We start from the raw sequence: 23,933 nt of genomic DNA on the forward strand, positions 1-23,933 counted from the left end.
GCGGAGAAAAAGCCCTGCCCGGAGAGCCAGACCGACTGGAGCAGCCTGCGTTAGGACTAGCCATGGGTTTCTTCCAGTCCTGGGGCGTTTGTGGACCAGACAGCTGCTGCCAGCCCCGAATGGGATCTGAGATAGGTTGAGGAACCTCCCCAGGCTCCCAGCAGTTGTAAGAGGAGCTGGGCTCCGACTGAGGACCCGCCACGCGATGAACAATGTGGCGGTGTAGATAAGACACGAGGCTGAACGCAAGGCAGCAGCAGGACATCGGGTGGGCTGTAAAGGAGGAAGGAAGCCAACAGCCACGCTGGACCCTGGCATTTCTCTCGATGCTGATGGCCAGCAGGTGAGAGGAGAAACCTTCCCTGCTGCTCAGGAGCACTCGTCCCAGTGTTGGCCCATGGGAACCTCCCACGGAGGCAGGTTCCTTTCACTGCTGGGCTGTCTCAGAGCAGACTTTGATCATCTCTGACTAATGCAGTTTTCTCAGCCCAAAGAAGGCAAGCACATACCATGCTGTCCCGGTCCAAGAGGGCAAACAAACAAATCTAGTGCTAATATCAAGATACGGTGTCCTGTACAGTATCTCTTAACTGTTCATGGCCGGGCTGACCTGGTGATTATTTATTTTTATTATTTTTTTCCCTGGGAAACTCTTGGGTCATTTCCCTCCCCGGGTTCTTAACACTGATACAGTCTGCACAGCTCATTTTTTTTTTGTCAGTGTGACGAAAGCCCAGTGGCCAGAGCACTTGGTGTGCTCGGGTGAACTGCCGTCTGCAGTGCTGTAAGTGGTTTTCAGTGCTTGATACGATTTAATGCGGTAAGGCCTGCTAAAGCAGATTACAGATGGGTATAATGCAAGTCAGGGCAGGCTCCAGGTCAGCAATCCCTCACTTCAAAGAGCAGGACAACTCCTCCTCCTCCGGCCACAGTCCCATCCATGAGCTGACACCTCGGAAAGCCCGTTTTTTTTTTTTTTAATGAAGCTGAGGCTTTGTGCCCTCAGAGGGGACTTCCAGGAAGAGACGAGTTGTGTTTGAATGCCCTGGGACTTCCTGGGACATTTGCATGCAGCCAGCACGCTGCAGTGCATGTTCTCTAATGAGAGGATGGGGCCCCCCTGACCTGAGGGGGGCCGTTTTGGCCAGTGCTGCTCAACAAAGCTCAGAGACAACCACACAAGGAGGCCCTTCAGGGCTAAATCCCGAGAGCTGCAGCCGTTCCCCTTTGCCAAGGACATCACTAATTCCTGGTGGTGGCTTGATTCCGTAAGCGGCTCAGGGAGGTGACTTTCCAGGTCACCAGCTAATTGCAGGTGAAGTGCCAGCGACTGTCTCCAGCCGGAGCAAAAGTTGGGAGCTCTAAGGGAAGAAAGGGCGTAAAACGTGTTTGCTCAGCTCTCTTTAGCTGAGCCAGCTCCCCATGGGCAGCTAAAGGGAAGCGAGAGAGGGCTGGGTGGCTTGCAACCAGCCTCGGCCGAGCCCCGCTGTCTGCTCCACCAGAGAAATTCTGGTACATCGCGGGTGCTGAGCCGGACAGGGGGAGCTCAGCCCAGCCTGGTGGTCTTTCCAAACCTCCTGGTGCCCACACAGCCCCTGGCTCCCTTGGGTGCTGGAGAGGAGGAGGAGGAGGCAGCCTGACCACTCGTTCCCTGCACATCTTCTCCTCTGAGCCTCGCCTGCTGCTGGTGGCCTCAAGAGCCAGGACACGGCTAAAGAAACTCCTCCGCCGCCCTTCCTGTCCCTCGGCATCTCCCCACTCCTGTGTGGGGAAATGAACAACGATGGAGAAGCTGCAGCTAAAAAATAAAGATAAAAATCCCCCCTTCTCCAGCGCCTGGCGTTCCTCAGAGGAAACCAGCCGGCTCCCCCCTGCTCGCCGGGGTCGGGAGCAGTGAGTAATGCTCGCAGGCTGCCCTGCCCGGCACCGCATTCTTTTCTCCAGCATGTAATGGCCCAAAGGAGGCATAAAGCGAGCCTTGCTGGAGCGGCCGGCGGAGGAGCTGCGCACGCCTCGCGTCCGAGAAGCGTCGGGGAAGGCTGCAAAACCCCCGGCCTCGCTTTACCACGGGGCTGATCGCCAGGAGCAGCGAGAGAGCTGGGAGAAGGGAAAAAAGGAAACCCCACAAAGTGTTGACGGAGAGAAAATACCGCTTTCTGCCCTTTGGAGTGTGTAAAATCAGCTCTGCTCCCTGCCCAGCGCTGTCCCTCTCTCCGCACCCGCTCCTCTCCCTGCCTGAGCTCCTCTCCGCCACCACCCCACCGGTTCTTTGTGTCTCAACGCATTTTTCCGCAGCGATCAGAGGCTGCTTCAGGAGGACCGAGGGCAGGAGAGCAGAGCTGGCGCCCCGTTTCCCTCTCATCATCCCTCCTGGCCTTTTTCCTGCCCTGCTCCCACCCCCAGCGGCTGCCATCGCCTCCTCCTCGCCCCGTTTCCCCAGGACCCCAGGGTTATGAGCCCAGTTAGGCCCCAACCAACCAGTTCCACCTCCCCCGTGGCAAACTGGTGCTTCCAGTAGCTTCCAGTCTGCCCGGCCCAGTGTCTGCACCTACAGCCCAGGAGGGAGGCTGGGGAGACAAAGGGCAGGTCCACCCCGAGCGCAGCGTGACGCCGGAGCAGGATCAGGGCAGGCAGAGGATTAAAGAGCCCACGGAGCCAGTTCCCTGCCTTTCATCTGCTGCGAGCGTGACACCAGCGCAGCAGCCATTAGCTCTTCAAAGCCCGGCAAGGCTGCGGGAGCCTGGGGAAGGCAGCGTGCCTGCGAGCCAGGCTCTGAGCTCCTGGGGGGGGAATTGGGAACGCAAAGCATCAGCCGGCCCCGCTCTCCACTCTCCATGGGTGTCAGGGCACAAGGGAGAGCTCCCTCGCTGCGCCCTTTCCCTGCTCCACCCCTGTGTAAGAGCCCCGTGGCCCTGCGCTGAGTGCATTTCATCCACTTCACAGGCTTTCACTGCCTCCACCCAGCCGGCAGCCTGCCAGAGCATGAGTCTCCCAGCCTCGGCTCAGGCCTCCCTCGCTCCCAGGCCACGAGTGGGGTGAAGCAGAGTGAGCTGCTTGGCGGGAGACACCCCAAAGAGGAGCAGGAGAGGCCACACACCCGGTGTGGGGACACCAAAGCAGCTCTGTCCCAGGGAGAAGCTCCATCCCAGGGAGAAACCAGCTGCTCCACTGGAAAATGAGGGAAGAAAAGCACAGGCAGCCTTTTGGAGGGGTTGGATGCCCAAACCCCGCTCTTTCCAGGAGCACCATGCCCTGCCCACCCCTGCACCAGCTGGGGATCTCCAGCCCAGGAGCCAAACTCCTGCTCCCCGTATCACCAGCAGCCACCTGGCTCCCACCCCAGCGCGATAGCCGACCCCCGCAGCCTGGCACGGCGAGATCAGAGCAGGTACCAACCGTCAGGAATAAAGAAAGAACCACCAACACCAGTCGAGCCTCTATTGTGTGCACTTTTATTTGAACTGGTCTTAAGTCAGTGTACAGGTAGCCCCTCTCTCCCCCGCATACTGGCACTTCTCCTAGGCAGGGGGGACTGTAAAGCCTTCATTCACATCTATCACTGGGGAACACAGCCCGCTCGCTGAACAAATCAAAGAGAAAGGATCAAGTGTGTTTTGTTTTTAAGGCGGAAGATACAAAAAGACACTTGTTGGATTACATAATTTACAGACAAGCGTTTACAACCTAACACCAGGAACTGGTATCGGCTCTTCCAAGCTGGGCTGTTGCCTTCACAGAGGCGAGTAACTTCCTGTAACAATGCATTATAACAATATTTGGAATGACTATTACAAAAAGAAACAAATGTACAATCAAAGTCCTCAGATGCATTGTAGAACTTTGGGGGCGTTCGCTCCAACATGTTTCATTTTAAGACTGCTGCTGATACCTTCACCATTCCAGTTTTTTAATCCTGAGTCAAGCGCCAAAAAAAACAAATAAAGCCATGCCAATCTTGTCTTGTTTTACACGCATTTATGGGTTTCATTTTGTCACAAGGGTGTGGGTGTTGGTAACAGTCCAGTTTAGAAGCATTTGCGGTGGACAATGGAGGGTCCGGATTCGTCATACTCCTGCTTGCTGATCCACATCTGCTGGAAGGTGGACAGGGAGGCCAGGATGGAGCCTCCGATCCAGACAGAGTACTTGCGCTCAGGCGGGGCGATGATCTGCGGGAGAGAAGAGGTGCTCAGCTGCAGCGTGCTGCTACGAGGTTTGCTCCTGCGCAGCCCTGCAGCAGCTAATCCCCTCGCCAAGGCGCTCCGAGGGCCGAGCAGGCTTATTTAGGGCACGGCCTCACGCACACCACCCCCACTCGCAGCACAGAAATCCCATTATTCACGGGGCTGAGCGGGTGCCACCTCACACACAGCAGGGTGGTGAGGCTGCACCGCTCCAAGCGTGGTTCCCACCTCCTGTAGGAGTTTAGCTCAGGGCCCTCCACCCACTCATTTGCATTTCAGCAGCAGGAGGTGCGCTGGGAGGCTCCCAGGGCTCCAGCTTACCTTGATTTTCATCGTGCTGGGTGCCAGGGCTGTGATCTCCTTCTGCATCCTGTCAGCGATGCCCGGGTACATTGTGGTACCACCAGACAGCACCGTGTTGGCGTACAGGTCCTTACGGATGTCCACATCACACTTCATGATGGAGTTGAAGGTAGTTTCGTGGATGCCACAGGACTCCATACCTGTGAGGAAGGAGCAGTCTCAAGTCAGCAAGGGCTGGGGAACACAGAAGAGAGCCTGAGCAGCTACTGGGGGCAACTGATAGACAATCATAACTCTTCAAGGGGATGGCACTACAGGCAAAGCCACATCTGACATGCTCAGCCTCCTGCTCTACTGCTGAGAGTCCTTCAACAGCTCCAGGCTGAGAGATGTGATGGGACAGGTTAAGACTTTGCAGTAGAACACAAGTACTCTGGCAGCTGACTCCCAGTCTCTAGCTGACCCTAAACAGAAGGGGCACAGGGTCTCCAAAACGAGCTGGACTTACCCAAGAAAGATGGCTGGAAGAGGGCCTCGGGGCACCTGAACCTCTCGTTGCCAATGGTGATGACCTGGCCATCAGGGAGTTCATAGCTCTTCTCCAGGGAGGAGCTGGAGGCAGCTGTGGCCATCTCCTGCTCGAAATCCAGGGCGACGTAGCACAGCTTCTCCTTGATGTCACGCACAATTTCTCTCTCGGCTGTGGTGGTGAAGCTGTAGCCTCTCTCTGTCAGGATCTTCATGAGGTAGTCCGTCAGGTCACGGCCAGCCAGATCCAGACGGAGGATGGCATGGGGGAGGGCGTAGCCTTCGTAGATGGGCACAGTGTGGGTAACACCATCACCAGAGTCCATCACAATACCAGTGGTACGACCAGAGGCATACAGGGACAGCACAGCCTGGATGGCTACATACATGGCTGGGGTGTTGAAGGTCTCAAACATGATCTAGGGGAGAGAGAAGGCAAGGTTGAGTCAAACAGAACAAAACGAGGTTCTCGCTACAGGCCTAAACCAAGTCCATGCAAGTGGTTTTACTTTTGCCCCCAGATAAGAGCCTCATCTTTGCTCCCCCAGGAAGGAGGGGTGCTTATCTCGCCTGGCCTCCACCCACACCTGCCAGGTCAGAGCCTGAGCAAGGACACCACCGCCACAGGCCCATCCGCATGACACAGCAAGGGACAATCAAGTGCCAGATCAACTACGGTACGGTCACTCAAGGCCAGTAAATGGATTAGTGTCTAGTCAGAAACAGCAGTTAGACAAGTTGCTAGTTCAGTCTCAGAGAAAGCCAGCTTAGAAGAGCAAACAAAACCTGTCAAGGTCCAGCAAAGAGGAGACTCAGGTCAGGAAAGGAAAACCCTGCAAAGATGGCAAAAAGGGAGAACAGTGGTGAAGGCAGAGAGAGGGCAACATGGAAGAGGAGAGCTGGCCTGCAGCAACATCTGCTGTAGCTCCAAGCTCAGGAGTTCTACACACCTGTGTCATCTTCTCTCTGTTGGCTTTGGGGTTCAGGGGAGCCTCTGTGAGCAGCACAGGGTGCTCCTCAGGGGCTACTCTCAGCTCATTGTAGAAGGTGTGGTGCCAGATCTTCTCCATGTCGTCCCAGTTGGTGACAATACCGTGTTCGATGGGGTACTTCAGGGTCAGGATACCTCTTTTGCTCTGAGCTTCATCACCAACATAGCTGTCTTTCTGGCCCATGCCAACCATCACACCCTGCGCAACAAAGAAAAAGCATGAAGTTTAACCGAAGGACAAGCCCTGTTAGGCAGGTAACATTTTCCAAAGCCACATCTCTATAATTACTGTTCCTCTCATGTCAGAGAAATCATTCAGTCAGCAGCTCCAACGCATGCTGCATGAAGGCTCCACAGGAGGCTGTGCACTCAGCCAGTTCCTGTTGCAGTGCAGAAGCCTCTTGTGTCACATAGGAAATATAAAAGGGCTTCTTGCAGCTCGCTGCCTTTAGCAGAAATGATTTCACCGAAGGTCCTCTCCATTGTCTGGAAGCAGCACCCCAGCCACATCGTACCTGATGTCTGGGGCGACCCACGATGGATGGGAAGACGGCACGGGGGGCATCGTCCCCGGCGAAACCGGCCTTGCACATACCGGAGCCATTGTCAACAACGAGCGCAGCAATATCATCATCCATGGCTGGCTGCGGAAGAAGAGAGATGGAACGTGAGCACCGCCGGCCACACACCAGCAACCAAACCCCATCCTGCAGGGGGAATCGCCCCTGGAGGCAGCAGCCAGAGAGGGGAGAGCCAGCGGTGCACAGGGCTCGTGTGCGGGGCTCTGCGATGCCTCCGAGGGCCTTCCCCACCCATTTCCTTCCTGCCAGAGCCTGCACCGCTTCACCCGGCGCCCGCTAGAGGGTGCGGCGCCTTCCAGATTTCGGCAGCGCACAGATTTGGGACAAAGGAAGTCCCTGCGCCCTCTCGCATTATTACCATAAAAGGCAATAAGGCTGCAGCTCGCCGCTCCTCGCCAGCCGCCAGCTTTCGGGGGGCCGCCGCCAGCCACTCCCCCGACCCCTCCCCAGCCCCGGGGAGCCCCGCAGCCACTCCCCACCCCCCCCCCACACCCTCTTTGGGGGCTGCCACCTCCTGGGGAGGGGGCACTCGCCACCCTCCTTGCCTCCCCTCCTCCTCCTCCTCTTCTTCTTCTTCATCCCGTCACGCCCAAGCTACCCGCACACCTCCGGGGGGCGGCTTCCAGCAGGCAGCCGCCGAGCTCCCGGTGCTGCCGGCTTCGGGAAGGGGCAGGGAACCGGGCTCGGCCCCGGGGGGTACCGGGGTGGGGGGGTGCATGGAGCCGAGCCCTGGCTCTGCCTGCGGGTGGTGCCGGCCGGGGGCGGCTGCTGGGACATGTGCCCGAGCGGTGCCGGCCCTGCCCTGCACACGGGGGGCTTCTCCTCCTCTTTTACCCCCCCCCCTCTTTTTTCCCTTTGTTCCAGAGCGCCCCTCGTAACGGGGAGCCGCCCACACCCCCCCCCACACACACAGAAACCCACCCGTTTTCTGCAGGGGGGTGCTGAGGGAGCCGCCCCCCCGTCCCCACAAGGGGAACGTGGCCCCCCCACAGTCCCTACAAGGGGACACTGCCCATCCTGACCCCACCAGAATGAGGGGAATCGCCCCTCGACCCCACAAGGGGTGCTGAGGGGAGCCGCCCCCCCCCCCCATCCCCTCACACACACCCAGAGCAGGGCCGGGGGGGGGGGGGGGTGAGGGGGGCAGCCCTCATCAGACAAAGCCCCACGCCCCAGCCCACCGCCACAAATCCTCTTAGGAGGCGGATTAACCGCACACACCACGTTAGGAGAGGGGGGGGCACACCATAAAGCCCCCCCTCACACCTCCAGCACCCCCCTCAGCACCCCAAAGCGCCTCAGCGCTCCTCTCCTCACACCCCCCCCACCTCCACAGCGCTGCCCGGACCCCTCACACCCCCCCACCGCCGAGCAGATCCCACGGATACCGACCCCAAACCCCACCGCCAGCGAGGCGAGGGCCCCCTATACCCCCTCCCCACCCCTTCCTTTTACCCCCCGGTCCCCCCTCACCTTCGGGGAGTTGCGCGGTCAAAGGCGGGCGGGCGGCGGGAGCGGGGCACGGGCGGGCGCACGGGGCGAAGGCAGAGCTCGCAGCGACTCCCGCCCGCCGCGCGCCCCGCCTTTTATACGGGCCGCCGCCGCCGCCGCCTCGCCATAAAAGGAAACTTTCCGAGCGCGCGGCCCTGATTGGCCCCCGCCGCGCCTCCCCGCCTCGCGCGCCGGCTCCGCCCCCTCCTCCTCCTCCCTCCCCCCCTCCCTCCTCGCGCCCCGCCCCGGCGCGCGCCCGCCCCGCCCCGCCCCGCCCGGCGCGCGCGCGCGCCCCCCCCCCTCCCCCCAACCTCCCCTCCCTCCCCCCCCCCCAGCGGAACAAATACACAAATAAATAAATAATTAAATGGGTGGGGGGCGATTTATTGATTTTATTTTTATTTTTATTTTTTTTGGGGGGGGGGTGCAACGCCACACCCCGATTTGGCACTGCTTTGATTAGGGGGGGGGCATTGCACGGCCACCCCCGCTGCTGTCCCTTTGAAGCAGGGTGCACAAATGGGGAGCGGCCGCTGCTCAGTGCTCAGTGCACGGTGCTCGGTGCATGGCCCTCGGTGCATGCTGACCACTGCTCGGTGCACAGTGCATGGTGCTCGGTGCATGGTGTCCTGTGCATGGTGCTCAGTGCATGCTGACCACTGCATGGTGCACAGTGCATGGTGCATGGTGCTCAATGCATGGTGCCTGGTGCATGCTGACCACTGCACAGTGCTCAGTGCTTGGTGCTTGGTGCTCGGTGCATGGTGTCCTGTGCATGGTGCTCGGTGCATGGTGCTTGGTGCATGCTGATCACTGCATGGTGCATGGTGCATGTTGCCCCTGTGCATGGTGCTCGGTGCATGGTGCTCAATGCATGCTGTCCACTGCATGGTGCACAGTTCGTGGTGCTTGGTGTTCTGTGCATGGTGTCCTGTGCATGGTGCCCTATGCATGGTGCTCGGTGCATGGTGCATGCTGCCCAGTACCTGGTGCACAGTGCCCGGTGCATGTTGCTCAGTGCCCCCCCAGCCCATTACCAGCCACAGGCATCAGGAAACAGGAACGGAGCCCAGCAGAGCCCAGCCCTGCCCTGCACACAAAAGCAAGAATTTGGCTGAATTTGGGTGATTTTCACAACTTTCCCATTTTCCACAGGCACCCAGCAGGGGATGAGGATCGCAGTGAGGGCAGCGCCTGCAGAGCGGCCAGGGGCAGCTGCACGGGGCCTCGCAGCTCCGCAGCGCTGCACGAGCACGGGCTGGTTAATTAAGTTAATTAAGGAGGCCCGTAAGTAAAGGCACAGCAGCCGCCCGCAAGCTGTTGCCGGCTCGGAGCAGGCAGACGTCAGCGTGGGGACTTCCAGTGCCCGCTCTTGGCAGGTCAAGAACGGGGTTGGTAGGGCAGAAAAATGAATGACCAAACACAAAATGCTTGGAAAAATGAAAGGAAATGGCTAAAAACGCCCATTTTTCACGGCACGCCCTCGGTGGGCATTGCAGGGGCTTTTTGCAGCGGGGATGCTGCGAGGATGGGGCGCAGAGGACGGGGACCCCTGGAAAATCCTCCCAGTTGGAGACTGGAGGTGGCCTCCGGGTACCCGGCCTCGTCCCCCCCTGGCCGGGGGTGGCCGCGGGGACACCCAGCACCCGGTGCCACCCCCCCGGTGCTACCCCCGGTGGTGCGGAGCGGCCCCGCGGGCACACGGTGCCGGATCCCGGGGGTAAAATGGGAGTCGTCGCTGTTAATTACCTACCTGGCGGGGAATTAATTACTGTTTGCGCTCCGCTTTTCAAAGGGCTGGTTATTAATTAGGAGCTCGCGCGTCAAAGAAGGGGAGCCACGAGGCACGGGTGGCGCTGACGGCGCGCGGCACCCGCTGATAAGGGGTCTGCAGGCGGCCCCGGCAGGAAAACGTCCCACAAAAACCACGGGTTTGGGACCGGGAGCGTCACCGGGAGGCCACCAGCGGATGGGAAATGAGGAGGGGAATCACGGAGCAATTAGCGCTCACCTTGATTACACAGCCCCAGCCCCGCTGGGTGCACGTCTCTGGGATGGGCAGGATGTGGCCCACGGTGCCCGGCGCACGATGTGACCGAGCTGGGACCCTCCTGGGGCCATCCCAAGAGCCAAGAGGAGAGAAAAAGGGGAACAGCACGGGGAGCACCCCAATCCCCAGATCCGTGGGGTCGGGATGTCCCCGAGGGTGCTGGCGGCCACCACCCTGCGGACACCCCGCAGCCAGCCGCGGCCCCCCCGTGCCCCTGTTGTGCTTCAATTCTCCCTGCCCGACCTTGGGCTCGGACAAAAGCATGCGGAGGAGAGGAGGAGGACGAGGAGGAGGAGGCCCCGACACGGCCGGGCGGCCTCCAGCCTCCCCCCTCGTCGCGTTTCGCCCCGATTTTTGCGCCCTGGGGTGGGCACAGGGGGCTCTGCGTCCCACACGTCCTCTTCCAGCCCCCCTTGGCACAGCAGCTCAGCGCCCCGTGCCATCGTGATGCTGGGACAGAGGTGGAAAATTTGGGGGCCTGCCGGGCTGCCTCGCATCGCCCCGAACTCGGGGATGTTTCTGGGAGCCTCCCCTCCCTTCCCGCTCCCCGAGGGGAAGAGGGAAAGGCGCCGGCCACATCCCCTATTGCACGGGCGCCATCCCGGCCCCTTCCTCTTTTTCGGTTCAGCCCTTGCCACGTCGGCTCCAGCGGGAATCGGCAGGAGGTGAAAACCCAGCACGAAGCCCGGGGCTGTGCCCGGCTCCCCCTGAACCCCTCAGCCCCCAGCTCCCCCCTCTCCGGGCACAGATTTGGTGTAAAACCTCCCCGCTGCGCGGCCGCCAGCATCCTCCTCGCTGCCTCGCGGCCTCTCTCATCTCCCTCTCCTCCTCCGAGCCTCGCTCTGCGCTCTCCTGCATCAATCCCCGAGGTTCTGGCTCCTTCCTATCGATCTCCCGGGAGCTCCCTGCGATTTATCAGCCCCTCCTGCAGCAGGGCCAAACGCCCTTCCCTTTGCAGAGCTCCACGCACCCGGCGCCGCTGCCCCCAGCCCGCTGCATCCCCCCCGGCGGGCAGGCTGTCCTCGCACCCAGCATCTCCCCCTCCCCAGGCAAATTATTCTTTTCTATCATGCTGGAAAACAGCAGAAATCCACCGTTTTCCATCCCCGGGGGGATTTGGCTGCGGGTGTTGAAGAGGGCACGGGAGCAAAGCCGCCTTCCCCCCGCCGAGCCCTGCTGCTTTGCTTGACCTTGGCAGCGGGAGCCGGCCCTGGTGTCGGATTTATTTCCTCCCAAGGCCGTTCCCCAGCTCGGCACGATCGCAGCAGCATGCACAGAGCCCGCTCAGCCGCCCCCTGCACCCTTGGGGTTTGCTCTCCCCCGGCAATGGGACGGGGCCGAGCTGAACCCCGCGCTCGGCGGAGCCCCCCGCAGACCCCCCGGTGCCGGGGGTTTTTCCTCCAGCTAAAAACAGAAGGGGAAGAGAAAGAGCTGACGCTCGCCGGGCTTTCTCTGCGAGTGTCAGCCCTCTGACAGCGCCCACGGGGGGGGCCCAAACCCACCCTGGTGCAGCCCTGGGGGGGCTTTTCCCTAGGGATGTTCCGGGGTTTCGCCACCCCGCTCCGGCACGCACCGCGCCGTGCAGCCCGGGGTCTTTTCAGCTCCTTCTTAATTACTTTGGAAATGGATTTTTCCCACTGGCTGGCCAGAAAGGCGAGGAGGCAGCTGGAGGGCTCGCTGCCAGCGCTGTACCTAGGAAATGAAGCGGGGATGGGGACGGCCGAGTGCCCTGAGATTCGCTTTGATCTCCGCCGGGCTTGGCAGACGGCAACACGCAAAGGGCACCCCCCGTCAGAGATGGCCCCTGGAGGCAGGAGGAGAGCCCTGCCTTTATTTTGGGTGCTGGAAACCAAACTGCAGCGAGCACGGGTGTGTGGTGGTGTGGGCCAGCACCCTGGGTGCCACCCAGCACCCAGATTTTGGAGAGCACCCGTCGCAAAGCCTGGTGGCGCCGGCACCCGTCCCCGCTGCGCTTTGTTGCCCTCTCAGCCCCTTGCCCCAGAGATTTCCCCCTCTCCCTCCAGACGATATTTCCGAGTGTGCTTTGGCTGGTTTCACGCATTCCTGCTGGCAGCAGATAAGATCTCGGGAGAAAGTCAAACAGGAGCCGTCGATGCCGGGCGCTAATTGGCACTCCCCCGTGCGCAGCTGGCGCTCCGCTGGCTCTGGAGGATTTTTCCCAGGACGGGAGCAGACACCACCACGCTCACCCCGTCCCGTATCGGTGTGCCAGGGGTTGTGCATCGCCCTCCTGCTGCCTCCGAGGAGGTCAGCAGCCTCCTGGGCCAGCCTCCAGCACCGTGGGTGCCCCCTGGGCTGTTCCATCCTGGGGACCCAGGTGTCCACCCCACAGCTGGAAGGGGATTTGGGGGAGATAACCCGACCCTCGCCTCGGTGACCGCGGGGCTCTGCCAACACCGCTCCGTGGCCATCGTTTTGCACATCGGGTTTCCCTGCCAGCCCTGGGTTTGCTTGGCCGACGTGGGGGATGAGCAAGAAGAGGAAGCGGCAGCAGCCAAACGCGGTGCTGGGAATGAGGAAGCCTCGGGGCAGCCACATCGAGGGGTGCTGGGGGGACAGGGAGGAGGGTGAGACCTCAACCAGGGCCCCAAAACACCGTGGTGCCCTGCCCGGACCTGTGCCAGGAAGGGGTTTTCTCCTGCCCAGCTGGGTCACCAAACACAGGGCATCGCCCCGCGGCCAAACCCAGACCTCCTCCCGCGGCTTTGCGCTCTGCAAAAAGAAAAATAAAATAATAAAAGTGGAGGAAACACCACCTCCTGCCCCGCCGAGCGAGAAGGAGAGGATGGGGTGGGGGGGGGCTGAAGGCAGGGGTCCCCTGTGCTCGCCCACCTCCCTGGGCGTGCGTTTTGGTGACCACCGAGGGGCCACTGGATGCCCTGAGCTGGCAGCACTCGCGCTGCCAGCGACCCGGGGAAATCAGCCTTAAATGGCAAAACCTGGCTGCAGCGTAACCGATGGGCCTGGCTGGGGGAAAAAACGGCGGAAACAGGAAACCAAAGAGCAGCTGGGGCCTCGTCGGCAGAGAACGACGTCCTGCCTTCCTCCTCCTCCTCCTCCTCCTCCTCCTCCCCGTCGGCTGTCTGTGTGCCCACAGCACACCTGGATGCTGCCCGGCCCCTCGGCCCCGTGGTTGTGGCCGGCATCCTCCCTGCACCCCAAGCACACGGGGATGGGGTCTCACGGGGTCCCTGCCCCGTGCACCCCTGCAGGACCCCCAGAGCGAGGGACAGGGCAGGAGAGGAGCCCCCCGCCCCCATGGTGCTGTGGCACGGTGCTGGTGATGCTGGTTTATCCCCGGGGGGTTTGGAGGTGCCCCGAGTCCATAAAGGGGAGCCACTGGTGTGCCTGGTGGGTGCTCTGCCTCGGGTTTAACAGCAGAAGTGGGCGGGGGGGAATTGCCTTGGAGGACATCACAATTTTCCACCCATCCATCGGCAGGGAGCTCCTGCAGCTTGCTCCGGCCCCAAAACGCAGGAGATGCCGACCCAGCCAACACCCGGGAATCACCAAAACCAGCCATTTACCGGCCACCCCCTCCTCTTTTGGGGTTTCCAACACTTCTCCTGCACTGACTCAGAGTGCGCCCAGCCCCGGAGCCGCACCGCGCTCCCTCTCCGCGAGCGCCCTGCCAGCAGGCTCGTTAGCGGCGACGTGTCATTAAAACAGCCATCCCCAGGGGAACTGGCACCCGTTTTGGGATCACCCTTCTTCTCTCAGGCCCCGACGGGCCGGGGCAGCGTGAGAATCCTCCCGCCTACCCAGCCGATGGGCAGCGGCTCCCGACGCCGCAAGGGGCGAGATGCGCAAGCGGAGGGCGATGCTCGGACACATCAAAAAAAAAAAAAAAAAAAGCAAAATTGAAATTAAATAAAACAAATCTCGGCGAAGTCAACGCTTATTTCAAAACCCACGCAGGCGGCTGCCTCCCTGCGGGCCCCGTTGGGGCTGGCTTTGCTGCGTGTAGGGCCGGTTCCCCGCTCCCCACCCCGTCTGAGCACCCGCGGCCGTGGGAGCGTTTCCTGCTGGAGAAGGAGGAAAACCACCCAGAAAGTGGCTCGGGGTGGATTTAATGCCCGTCAGACGTCCTCTCCTGTGAGCTCTGATTCCTTTGAAACCCTTTCCATCCCTCGGGAATGAGGTGTTTCCAGCCTGGGTGTCCTCGGCCAGGCGGGGCCACGCCGTCCCCTTCACCTCCCCGTGCGCTCCAACCGGGCACGACCGCCCCAGGGGACAGGCACCCCGATCCCACTGCCCTAAACCCAATTTTAAACACCACAGCGGGGCTGGGAGGGCCAGCAGAGAGGTCCCAGCAGCTCCCAGTGCTTTGCCACCCGGCCAGAAGGGTTTCTCAGCTGGGGTGGTGATTTCCACCCCTAAGAGCGACGCCAGCGCCAGCCGGTGCCGTGCGGTGTCACCGGGTCACCTCCGAGCCACCTCCCCTTGTCCAAGCCAGGTTTTGGGGGCAGGAGAGGTTTTCTCCATCCCATCCCAGCTGGGTCTGGAGCTCGGCTCTGCCAGCCCCGCTCCACCACCCCTTATTTCCAATATGGCACATTTTTTTTGGGGGGTGACGAGGAGAAAACCATTTTTCCCCATGGGTTTCCCTCACCCGGGGTTGCGTGAGCCCTGCCTGCGGCCAAAGCCAGCAGCTGGGTGCCCTCGGGGACCTTGGGGACCTTGGGGACCCGTCCCCACCACGCCGTTCCCACAGCCCCAGCCTCCCAAATCTTCACCTTCCCCGCGGCGCAGCAGCACCTAATGACAGGCGAAGGACGGTGCCACACCTGCAGAGAGCCATTTTTGGAAGGGCACCGGGGGAAAAGGAGCGATTCCCATGTTGCTGCTCTGTAATTAGCATTAATTACCGGGGCTTGTGAAATCTCTTCCCCATTTACTCCGGGCAGCACCTGACGGAAACTGTGGGAATCCCATCCGGCTGAGTCAGCTGTGAGGGGAACGAGCCGGTCCCCGCGGGGGACGGGGCCAAATTTTGGGGTGTCCCCCCCTCTCCGTGGGGACGGGGTTTGGGCATCGGCGGCCTAGGGGTGCAGGGCTGGTTATGGCACTGGAGGACACCCCGAGCTCATCCACCTCGCCCTTATTAACGAGGTGCTGAGGTCTTCCCCACCCAGCACCTCCTGGGGATGGGGGGCTTGTGCGTGCCCCCCTTTAAGCATCCCGGCTTGTCCCAGGGATTTAATCACCCCGGCTGCCAGCCCTGCCTGCACAGGGGAGCTGCGGGTCCCTTGGGTGCCCCAAACCCAGCCCGTTCCCTCCAGCAACACCCCAAGGTGTTATTAGAGACCGAGGGAAAACCCACCCCGAAAACCTAACCCCGAGCAAACCACCCCATCACCGCCAAATGGCGGGGTACCACCGGCTGAGTCACCGACTTATTTCTTTTATTTTTTATTTTAATATCAGTGATTTGAATGAATCAGGGCGTTTCGTCATCTGGAGCCGCTCAGGAGTCATCTCACCCTGCCCCGGTGACTCCTCGGTGGCCCAAGGACACCGCCAGCCTCCCCCTGCAGCCTCGCCCCTGAGCCAGCAGCGCTGAGCTTATAATTAAAGGGAAATCAAATCAAATCAAATCAAATAAAAAGGATGGAGGGGCCCTGCCCGCCCCGGGGGGGCTGATTTTTGCCTAGAAACTCTGGGTACCCCCAGCATCCCGGGGGTCACCCCGCTCACAGCCCCTTGGAGAGGTGGCGGGGGTCCCGGGGGGCCATGCCCAGGTGTCCCCATCCCGCCCCGCTGTGAGCCCCCCACCTTGGGGTGGCCGTGTCACCCAGGTGGGTGACACCCCCTGTCCCTCTCCCCGGGTGTCCCCTCAGCCTCCCCGTTGACCTAACCTCCTGGCCATAAATGGAGAGGTTTGAGAGCGCGTCCCGGGGTGGAGGAGGAGGAGAAAAAAAGGAGAATAATGCCAAGAATGCAGGACACAGCGCGGGGAGCCGCGCTCCCGGCCCCCCCCCTGCGCCGGCTGGGGGCCGCGGTGGCCACCCCGGGGAGAGGTGACAGCTCTGCCTGTCCCCGTCCCTGTCCCCAGCCCCTTTTTGCTTTGCTCTCTGCCTTTCTCACCAGCCGTGCCCCCTGCCGTGCTGTCACCTCCCAGCTGCGGGTCCCTTTGCGAACACGTCCCCACCCCGTGTCACGCTGTCCCCTCGCAGCCCCCCAGCAGGCACCCACCCAGGGGGAGAATTGGGGATGTTCCCACCCCAACCCCCCAAAAAGCCCCCCAAAAACCCCATGAAGGCTGAGGCCACGGGTGGCACGGGGACCCCTCTGCTCCTCCAGCTCCTGGGTGCTCGGGCGTCCCCTCCATCCTCCCCCCGGGGCGCTGCAAAGGGGAAACTGAGGCACGGGGAGCACAGCCTGAGCTCGCACCACGCAAATATCCCCGGGCTGGGACAGGGTGCGGGGTGACGGAGCTGCACAAGGGGACGGGGACGAGGTGGGCACCCAGGGTCTTGACACCCCCCCCGTGGCCACCAGCCAGCCGGGGAAGCCACACGGGGCCGCAGGGGTGGCCTCCCAGGAGGGTGGCACGGAGCGGCCAGGCCTCCGCTTGGGGCCGCATCCAGCTCCTTAAAATAGAAAGCGAAAACACCCGGGTGCCCCGTCCGGACGGGGAGACAGAGGGAAGGAGGTGGGGGGGGTGCCCATCCACGCCTCCAGCACCTCGCCACCCACCCACCCTGCTCCCATCCCCGTCGTCCCCGCTGTCCCCAGGGGCGGCGGTGGCAGTCCCTAAGGGCAGGGTGGATCCCTTCTGGGTTCTGCAGGAGAATTCGCTCCGGCCGGGCTCTCGCTCAAATCCTCCTTAAAAGGAAAAACAGGCGGCAGGTAGCACTGCCAAACTTAGTCATCCCCAGCCCGGCTGGCTGCTGCTGGCGGCTCCGTCATGCAGCCATTTCCTCCCCTCGGTTCTTGGTGGGGGGGGGACGGGGAGGAGCGGCCCAGCCCCATGGGGAGCACCCAGCACCCAGCAGGGACATCGCCGCCACCACCCGCCGGGCAAAGGGCCTCGCGTGGGGTCTGCGGGGAACACACGCCCTGGGGCGAGGTCTGGGAAAGGCAGCGAGGCTGGCACGTGGTGGTGTGGGTGTGCAGGTGATAAAACAGCGCTTTGGGATGAGAGAATAAAAATAAGAAGTGGGATGGAGGGGCTGGAGTGGGAGCGCACGCACGGGGGCATCTTGGTGCACCTGGAGTTGGGGGGTGAAGCTCGGTGTCCGTGGGGCAGGTGAGGGAGCCCACTGGAAATACAAGGGGGTGACAGCACCAGGAGAAAGTCCCGGCCCCAGGCTGGCACCAGGGTGACCCCTGAGCTGTCCCCTCCTTCCCTGCCATGCCCAGGGGGGGACGTGCCACACACGGCCACTGCAGCACCACGCCGCCTCCCCTGGCAGCTGGATTTTGTCTGGGATCCCACTGCTGAGTTTTCCCCAAACCTTAACAAATCAACCCCTCCAGAACTACCAGCAGCCTAAAACCCCTGCCCTAAATCTCCCTTTTGCCCTCCTTGCACGAGGCAGGGAAACACCCACGGCACCGGGGGCTCGCAGGAACTCAGGGAAGCGATCAGCTGCTGCGCTCAGCTGGCACCGGGTTTTATGAGGCTTTTGTGTGCAGCCTGCCCGGCCCCATAAATGATTCACCGGAGAGATAAAGGACTTGGGAATTTGGCCAACCCTGAGGACACGTGTAGGGCTACTCCAGTCCCAGTGCTGGGTACCACGGTGGGGCTGTGGTGTGGTTCTGCTGGTGCTTTGTGCAACCCGGGCGCAGGATGAACAGGCTGGGGAGCACCAGTGATGTCCAAGATCCCCCTTCATTGGTGGGGATTAAACAGTGCTGGAACACCAAAATACCCTTGTCAGGATGCTCACTCCCACCCTAAACCCAAATCCTGTGGGATTTGTGCTTCGTGCTCACCACCAATGCACAGGCACAAGGGATTGACCCCGGAGCCTCCCCAAAGGGACCCCCAACCCCTCTTGCTGCCAGCACAGGCAACAAAACCCCCGCCGCCGGCTCCCCTCAGCTGCTTTGTTCGTCTCCATGTTGTCCACCCTGCCCGGGGCTTGCAGAAGCTGCAACACCCACCCGAGCTGCTGCAGAGCACGGCCGGGCTGCTGGGTGGCAGTGTTGGGATGCACACTGCGCTGCGCAGGGGCGTGCACGGCGGCGAGACACGCAGCGCGCAGGAGCGTGCGCACAGCACGGGGCACAGCATGGAGCCATGCACCCAGCTGCCTGCTGCACCACGGGCTGCACGCTGCCGTGCACACGTCCCAGGGCCTTGCACGCTCCGAGGTGTGCAAGGCACAAAGAAATGCGTGCGCCAAGGTGCGTGCTGCACCAGGGATTGCGGACACACCGCGTTGTCCGAGGAATTGCATGCTCACTGCACCAGGGAGTGCACACCCTGCAGCATGCAGTTGTGCAAGGAATTCCCAGGTGTCCTCTGCTCCAGGGATTGCAGACCCTGATGTGCACATTGCACCAGGAACAGCACGCTCACTACATGCTCGCTGCACCAGGATTTGCACACTCCCAGCTGAACACCACGCAGGGCTTTGCGCACGCCGAGGGGCGTGCTGCAAAACAGATCGCACGCGCTGACACGCACGTTGCACGAGGGTTTGCACGCTCCAAAGTGGGACCACGAACTGAGCAGTCCCACCACATCACCCCTGCTCCCCACCCGAGCCTTTACTATGCCCTGCAAGGCAGCAGCCACCCCCGCTTCACCCCCACGGGGTCTGCAGGGGGCCCGGTGCCTTCCCTGGCTGCTGGGACCCCAGCCTCAAGCGCAGTTTTTCGGACACGTGTATGCCTGGTTCCTGAGCTCTGCGTGTTCACCCAGGATCTCCAACGCCAGCAGGGCTTTATTCTCCTGGCTGCTGGCCGAGCACCTTCGTTAAGGCAGGGCTGGGTGATGCTGCAAGCCAGGAACACCACATACACACCACATACACACCACATAAATCCCCATGGCACAGCAGCGTGGTGGTGGTGGAGCTGCAGCCCCTTCCCCATCAGCCCGGGGGCCTCCCAGCTGCAGCAGCACGGGGCCGGATGCGCAGACCCAGGGCCCCTGCGAGGCGGTTTTGGGTTTCAGCACAGCCCCTCCGCCCCACATTCCTGCTTTCCCCGGGGCCTCCCTGCAGCCAGGCCCTGTAAAAGCAGGGAAAGCCCCCCCTGCACCCCAGGTGACGTGTCCCCACGGCTGTTCGCCCTACAACCAAGCAGGGAGCAGCTCGAGGTGCTGTGTCTCGGGGAGTGAAACCTTCCCTCCTGCAAAAGGAGCCCCCCCCCAGGCCCCTGCTCTTCCCCAGAAAGCCAAAATTTAACTCACAACTCCAAACTGCAGGTCCCCATCCCACCATGCAGGTGGGAATATGGGCACAGCCTGGCTGGGGAGCACCGCTGGGCATCCCCTGCGTGCTCAGGTACCTCCACGCGAGCCCCTCAGCCCCCCTGTGCCTCAGTTTCCCCATGTGCAGGGCTCCCTCCAGCCCCACCAGGGAGGCACAAAACCCCATTGCAAGAGAAATGGGTACAGATGTACCCACAGAGAGAGGCAATAGGGTACAAAGGCTGCCCAAGAGCCCAAACCCCACGGTGACCCCAGGAGCAGATGGAGCCTCCTCCCAGAGGGGGCATTTTGCAAGCACACGAGACAATACCTGACATCCCCGGGGGGACATAAAGCCATTTGGGGACCCGAATCGGCCCTTTCTGCCAGCTCCCCCATTTCCCAGCCCCGTCCCCTGGTGCAACCAGCAGAGGCCGGGTGGGAGGCGCAGCGCTAATCCCTGAGGCCCCGTTCCTAATCCTGACTAATGGACCCTTTTCACCTCCACAATGGGGTTATCCATCTGGAAGGCCATCTCCGGGCTCAGGAAGCCACAGCTGGTGCCCCCCGCTCCATCCCCAAACTGCAGCCCCCTTCCCTGAACCCAAATCCCACCCCGCTGCCTGCAGGGATGGACCCTGTCCCCCTGCTCCCCCCACCCGACACCCCCAGCCCCACCAGGCAGCCAAACCAACCCCTCACCTCACCAAAACCCCAAAGCACGGGCTGCAAAACGCCCCCCAGCCCCTCCCAGCCCTTTATAGGGAGCTCCCAGCTGGGTCCTGTTACAGCTCAGGGCTCGTAGCCACAGGCGGCTGCACCCTTAAAGCGATGGGGCCCTGCTCTGGGGGGGTTTGTGGGGGGACACCCCCGGTCCTGGGGGGGCTTGGGCTCTATTTCCCTCCTGGCTGAGCCCTCTCGCTGCTTCAGGAGAGGTTTGAACACAAATCCACAAATCCACGGGGCTCAGCCTCTGTGGGGACGGGGGTCTCTGCGCTCACCCCCTGCAGAAGGTGCCCGTGCCCCAGCCCCAAAGCTCGAGCTGCAAGCACCAGCCCCCTCCTCCTCCTCCTCCTCCTCCTCTTCCTCCTCTTCATCCCCCATCCTCAGCAGCTTCCTCCAGGCCTGGGCAGGAAACGCCGACATCCTCCCCGCAGCCCTGACTCATTTCCAGCCACCCCAAGGCTCCCCCCATTCCTCCCGACCCCGTTTTGGGATGCGCTGCGCCCGCACCCCTTTGATGCTGCACCGGGACCACGGTCCCAGCCCTGCTCCCACCACTTTTTAATCCCGAGGGAGCAGCCTGAGGATTGGGATTGGGGCATTTCTCCCCAATCTCCCGGCTTATTTTGGCGAGCTGCGTGGGCAGGTGCTGGCAGCACGCTTGGGGCTGCGCTCTGAATTCTTCCGCGCCGGCTCCTTGCAGCAGCAGTTGGTGGGGGGAGGACACGGGGACCATACAAAACCCTCCCTCCTGGCCCTCCTCCGGGGCTGCAGCAGCTGATGGCTGCGAGGGGCGATGGCCACGGGCCAGAAACGTGCCCCTTCCCTGCGTTTAACCCAAATCATCTTCTCCCGTGGGCCCCGGATGTGGGGACACGGCGCTGCCACCGCCGTGCCCCGTTTCGCACCCCCATGGGAAGCCCCCGGCGCTCGACCCAAAGCTTTGGGACCCCCTTGTAGGGCTGCCCTTTGTTTTCCTCGTGCTGCTTTTTTTTTTTTTTTTTTCCCCTTCCTTAATTCCACCTAATGCAATTTTAATGAGGCCAGGGCGCCTGCCAACTGTTGGGAGAGCCTCCACCGAGGCTCCCGGGGACAGCCGGCTCCCGGGGTGTCCCCATCCATGTGTGTGTGTCCCCCACCCTGCAGCTGCCAGGAACCGCAGCCTCTGCCCGGGGTTTGGGGTCTGGGTGCTTCGGGGAAAGCCCGAAATCTCAGGGGGATAAAGGAGCTGAATCACCTCCTGGTTTGTCAGCAGCTCGCGATGCTCCTCGCCCCTTCCAGCCCCGCTGGCGGGTGCGTGGGGTGTGCGTGAAGACGTGACACCCGCTGTGCTGCCGGGGGGGGGGCTCAGAAATACCCCAAACCCCACGGGATTGAACTAAATACAGGGAAAAAATGCAAAAAAAAATGCAAAAGGCCCTCCCCAGCCCCACGGCTGAGCTCCTGCAGGGGGTACCCGCACTGGGGGGCTTCCATCTCGCTGCCCCTATGAGGGATGCGCACAGCCCCGGGTCCCCAAGGAGCCAAACCTGTCCCCAGTGTGTTGTCCCTGCGGCAAAATGCCCCAAAAAATCCTTCCAGCAGGGACAAGCGAGGGCTCTGCCACCTCCCCGCCAGGCCAGGGGACGCAGGGGACACCCGGGGGTGAAGCCAGCCCTCCTTGCCCCCACGCCTGTCCCCAAGCCCCGATTTCAGCCCGACTTCACCCTCCTGCCCCAAAGCTGCGTGGTTTTCTGCAGCCGAAGCCGAGCTGCAGCAAAAAACACCTGGGGAAGGTGCAAAAAGCGAGGGCAGGACAGGGGCCAGGCCCCAACCCCTCTGCAGCCAGCGCTGGGCTTTTCCTCTGGGCTTTTCCCAGACTTTGTCGGGGCCGTGGGGGTGCTCCGGAAAGCCCCCATCATTTATGGCCTCATTTATGGCCTCATCCCGGGGCTGGGGACCTGAGCTCCCGTGGCCTTGCAGCTCTCGGTCACAGCAGCTTGCAAAAGCAATGCAGAGAGGGAAAGGCAGCAGGGAAAGGCAGCTCCTTCCCTCCTGCTCCATCACACGCAGCAGCTCGTGGGAGATGATTTTAACACCGCACCCCCAGCCTGGGGGGCACCGGTCCCCTTTGGGGACACCCGGGGACATCCCCCTGGCCTGCTGCGCTGGCTGTGCCAGCCAGTGCCGGGGAGAAAACCCTTTATTATTATTTTTTCTCCTGCATAATTACTTTTTTTTTTTTTTTTTTTTTTTTTTCCCTGCTGAGCAGAAAGGCCGCTTCTTTCCCAGCCTCGCACCATCTGCGGCAGGAGGAGGCAGCTGCGGGCCTGGGCAGCTGCACGGCCCCGCGGCCGGGTCCTAACATCCCGCTGCTGCTGCTGCTGCAGGATGGAGGAAAAAACAAAAAAAACACCTCTGAAACACCCCTGCCTCGCTGGGGATGGAGGGTTTCGCTTCCAGCCCCGCCGTGGGGTTGCTTCTGGTTGGAAATGAGGTGGATTTGGAGCAGGAGGAGGAAGGGGAAGGGGAAGGGGAAGGCGAAGAGGAAGGAGGAGGAGGAGGAGGAGGAGGAGGAGGAGGAGGAGAAGGAGAAGGAGAAGGAGAAGGAGAAGGAGAAGGAGAAGGAGAAGGAGAAGGAGAAGGAGAAGGAGAAGGAGAAGGAGAAGGAGAAGGAGAAGGAGAAGGAGAAGGAGAAGGAGAAGGAGAAGGAGAAGGAGAAGGAGAAGGAGCAGGGAAGACGAGCGGGCTGGATGGGCCCCAAACCCCCTTGGCACCCATCCCGGCTCTGGTTCTGCCCCGGGGGGGTTGTGGCAGCAGCCCCCGGGCAGGGCGGGCGGCTGGGTGCATCCTGCAGGCGGAGGAGCTGCCAGAACCAGTACGCCCAGTACAAAACCAGTGCAGCCTGGGGGCCTGGGGGTGGTGGTGGGGGTGAACGCAGTCGTTCCTGGGGATGGTGCCAGCGGCTCCTTGTCCTGCTCCAGCCCGGTTCAGCTCCCTGATCCGGCTGGGAAACCCCCCCCATCCCTCTGTTTTCCCCCAATTTTCTGTCCCGTAGTGCTGTGCCCACCCCACTCCCCCCCCCCGGACCCCCCCAGACCCCCTTTGCGCACACAGTGACCCCCCCATGGGGTCCCCCTGCTTTGCCACATCCCTGTGGGGGACTCAGCACAAATTTGGGGTCACATCAGCACCCGGACACCCCCTGAGCCCCCTCCCCAGCCCCCCACCACCCCCTGCCCACTGCAGGGGGGGGGATTTTGGGGGTCCCCCAGTCTTGCATTATGGGGGGGGGCACTGCAGGAAGGGGGAGCGTGGAAATGGGGGCGGAGGGGGGGGTCCCTGCAGCATGGGGTGGGCTTTGCCACGCAGAGGGGGGGGCGTTCCTACAGCAGGGGGGGGCGGTCCCACAGCACAAGGGGGCCGTCCCTGTGCAATGGGGTTTCGTGCAATTTTATAGGGGGGGGGGGGTCCTGCAGCAAAGAAAGGGGGGGGTCCCTGCGAGGCAGCAAGGGGGCTGCACAGGGGGGAGGCGGGGGCTTGGAGGGGCTGGGGGGGGGGGGGGCGGCGCTGCGGCAGTGGGGCCGTATAAAAAGGCGGCGGGGCCATATAAAAAGGCGGCGGGGCCGTATCAAAGGCGGCGTCGGGGCCATATAAAAGGCGGCGTCGGGGCGGCAGCGGTGGCGGCGGCGGCGGCAGCGGCAGCGGCAGG

The 23,933-nt window shown here is 62.1% G+C and overlaps 1 protein-coding gene across 1 annotated transcript; it reads right to left on the reverse strand.

Moving 5' to 3' along the window:
* Positions 1 to 3,429: 3,429 nt before the first annotated feature.
* Positions 3,430 to 8,145, reverse strand: ACTB (actin beta). Its single transcript, XM_084295724.1, has 6 exons — positions 8,061 to 8,145; positions 6,522 to 6,650; positions 5,966 to 6,205; positions 4,996 to 5,434; positions 4,506 to 4,687; positions 3,430 to 4,169 (listed from the first exon to the last, which is right to left on the reverse strand). Exons 2-6 carry the CDS (start codon positions 6,642 to 6,644, stop codon positions 4,026 to 4,028), a joined length of 1,128 nt encoding a protein of 375 aa, XP_084151850.1. The 5' UTR covers positions 6,645 to 6,650; positions 8,061 to 8,145; the 3' UTR covers positions 3,430 to 4,025.
* Positions 8,146 to 23,933: the final 15,788 nt, after the last annotated feature.

Source organism: Netta rufina (genome assembly GCF_964035555.1).
Source record: "Netta rufina genome assembly, chromosome: 15".
Lineage (NCBI taxonomy): Eukaryota > Metazoa > Chordata > Aves > Anseriformes > Anatidae > Netta > Netta rufina.

What these genes read in the sequence shown, in the direction of transcription:
- ACTB (XM_084295724.1), bottom strand. Translation starts at nt 6,644, where the DNA reads ATGGATGATGATATTGCTGCGCTCGTTGTTGACAATGGCTCCGGTATG. An exon ending in TGGGTCGCCCCAGACATCAG is followed by an intron (nt 6,206 to 6,521) that starts GTACGATGTGGC and finishes TTTGTTGCGCAG; the next exon opens with GGTGTGATGGTTGGCATGGG. An exon ending in CTTCCAGCCATCTTTCTTGG is followed by an intron (nt 4,688 to 4,995) that starts GTAAGTCCAGCT and finishes CCTTCCTCACAG; the next exon opens with GTATGGAGTCCTGTGGCATC.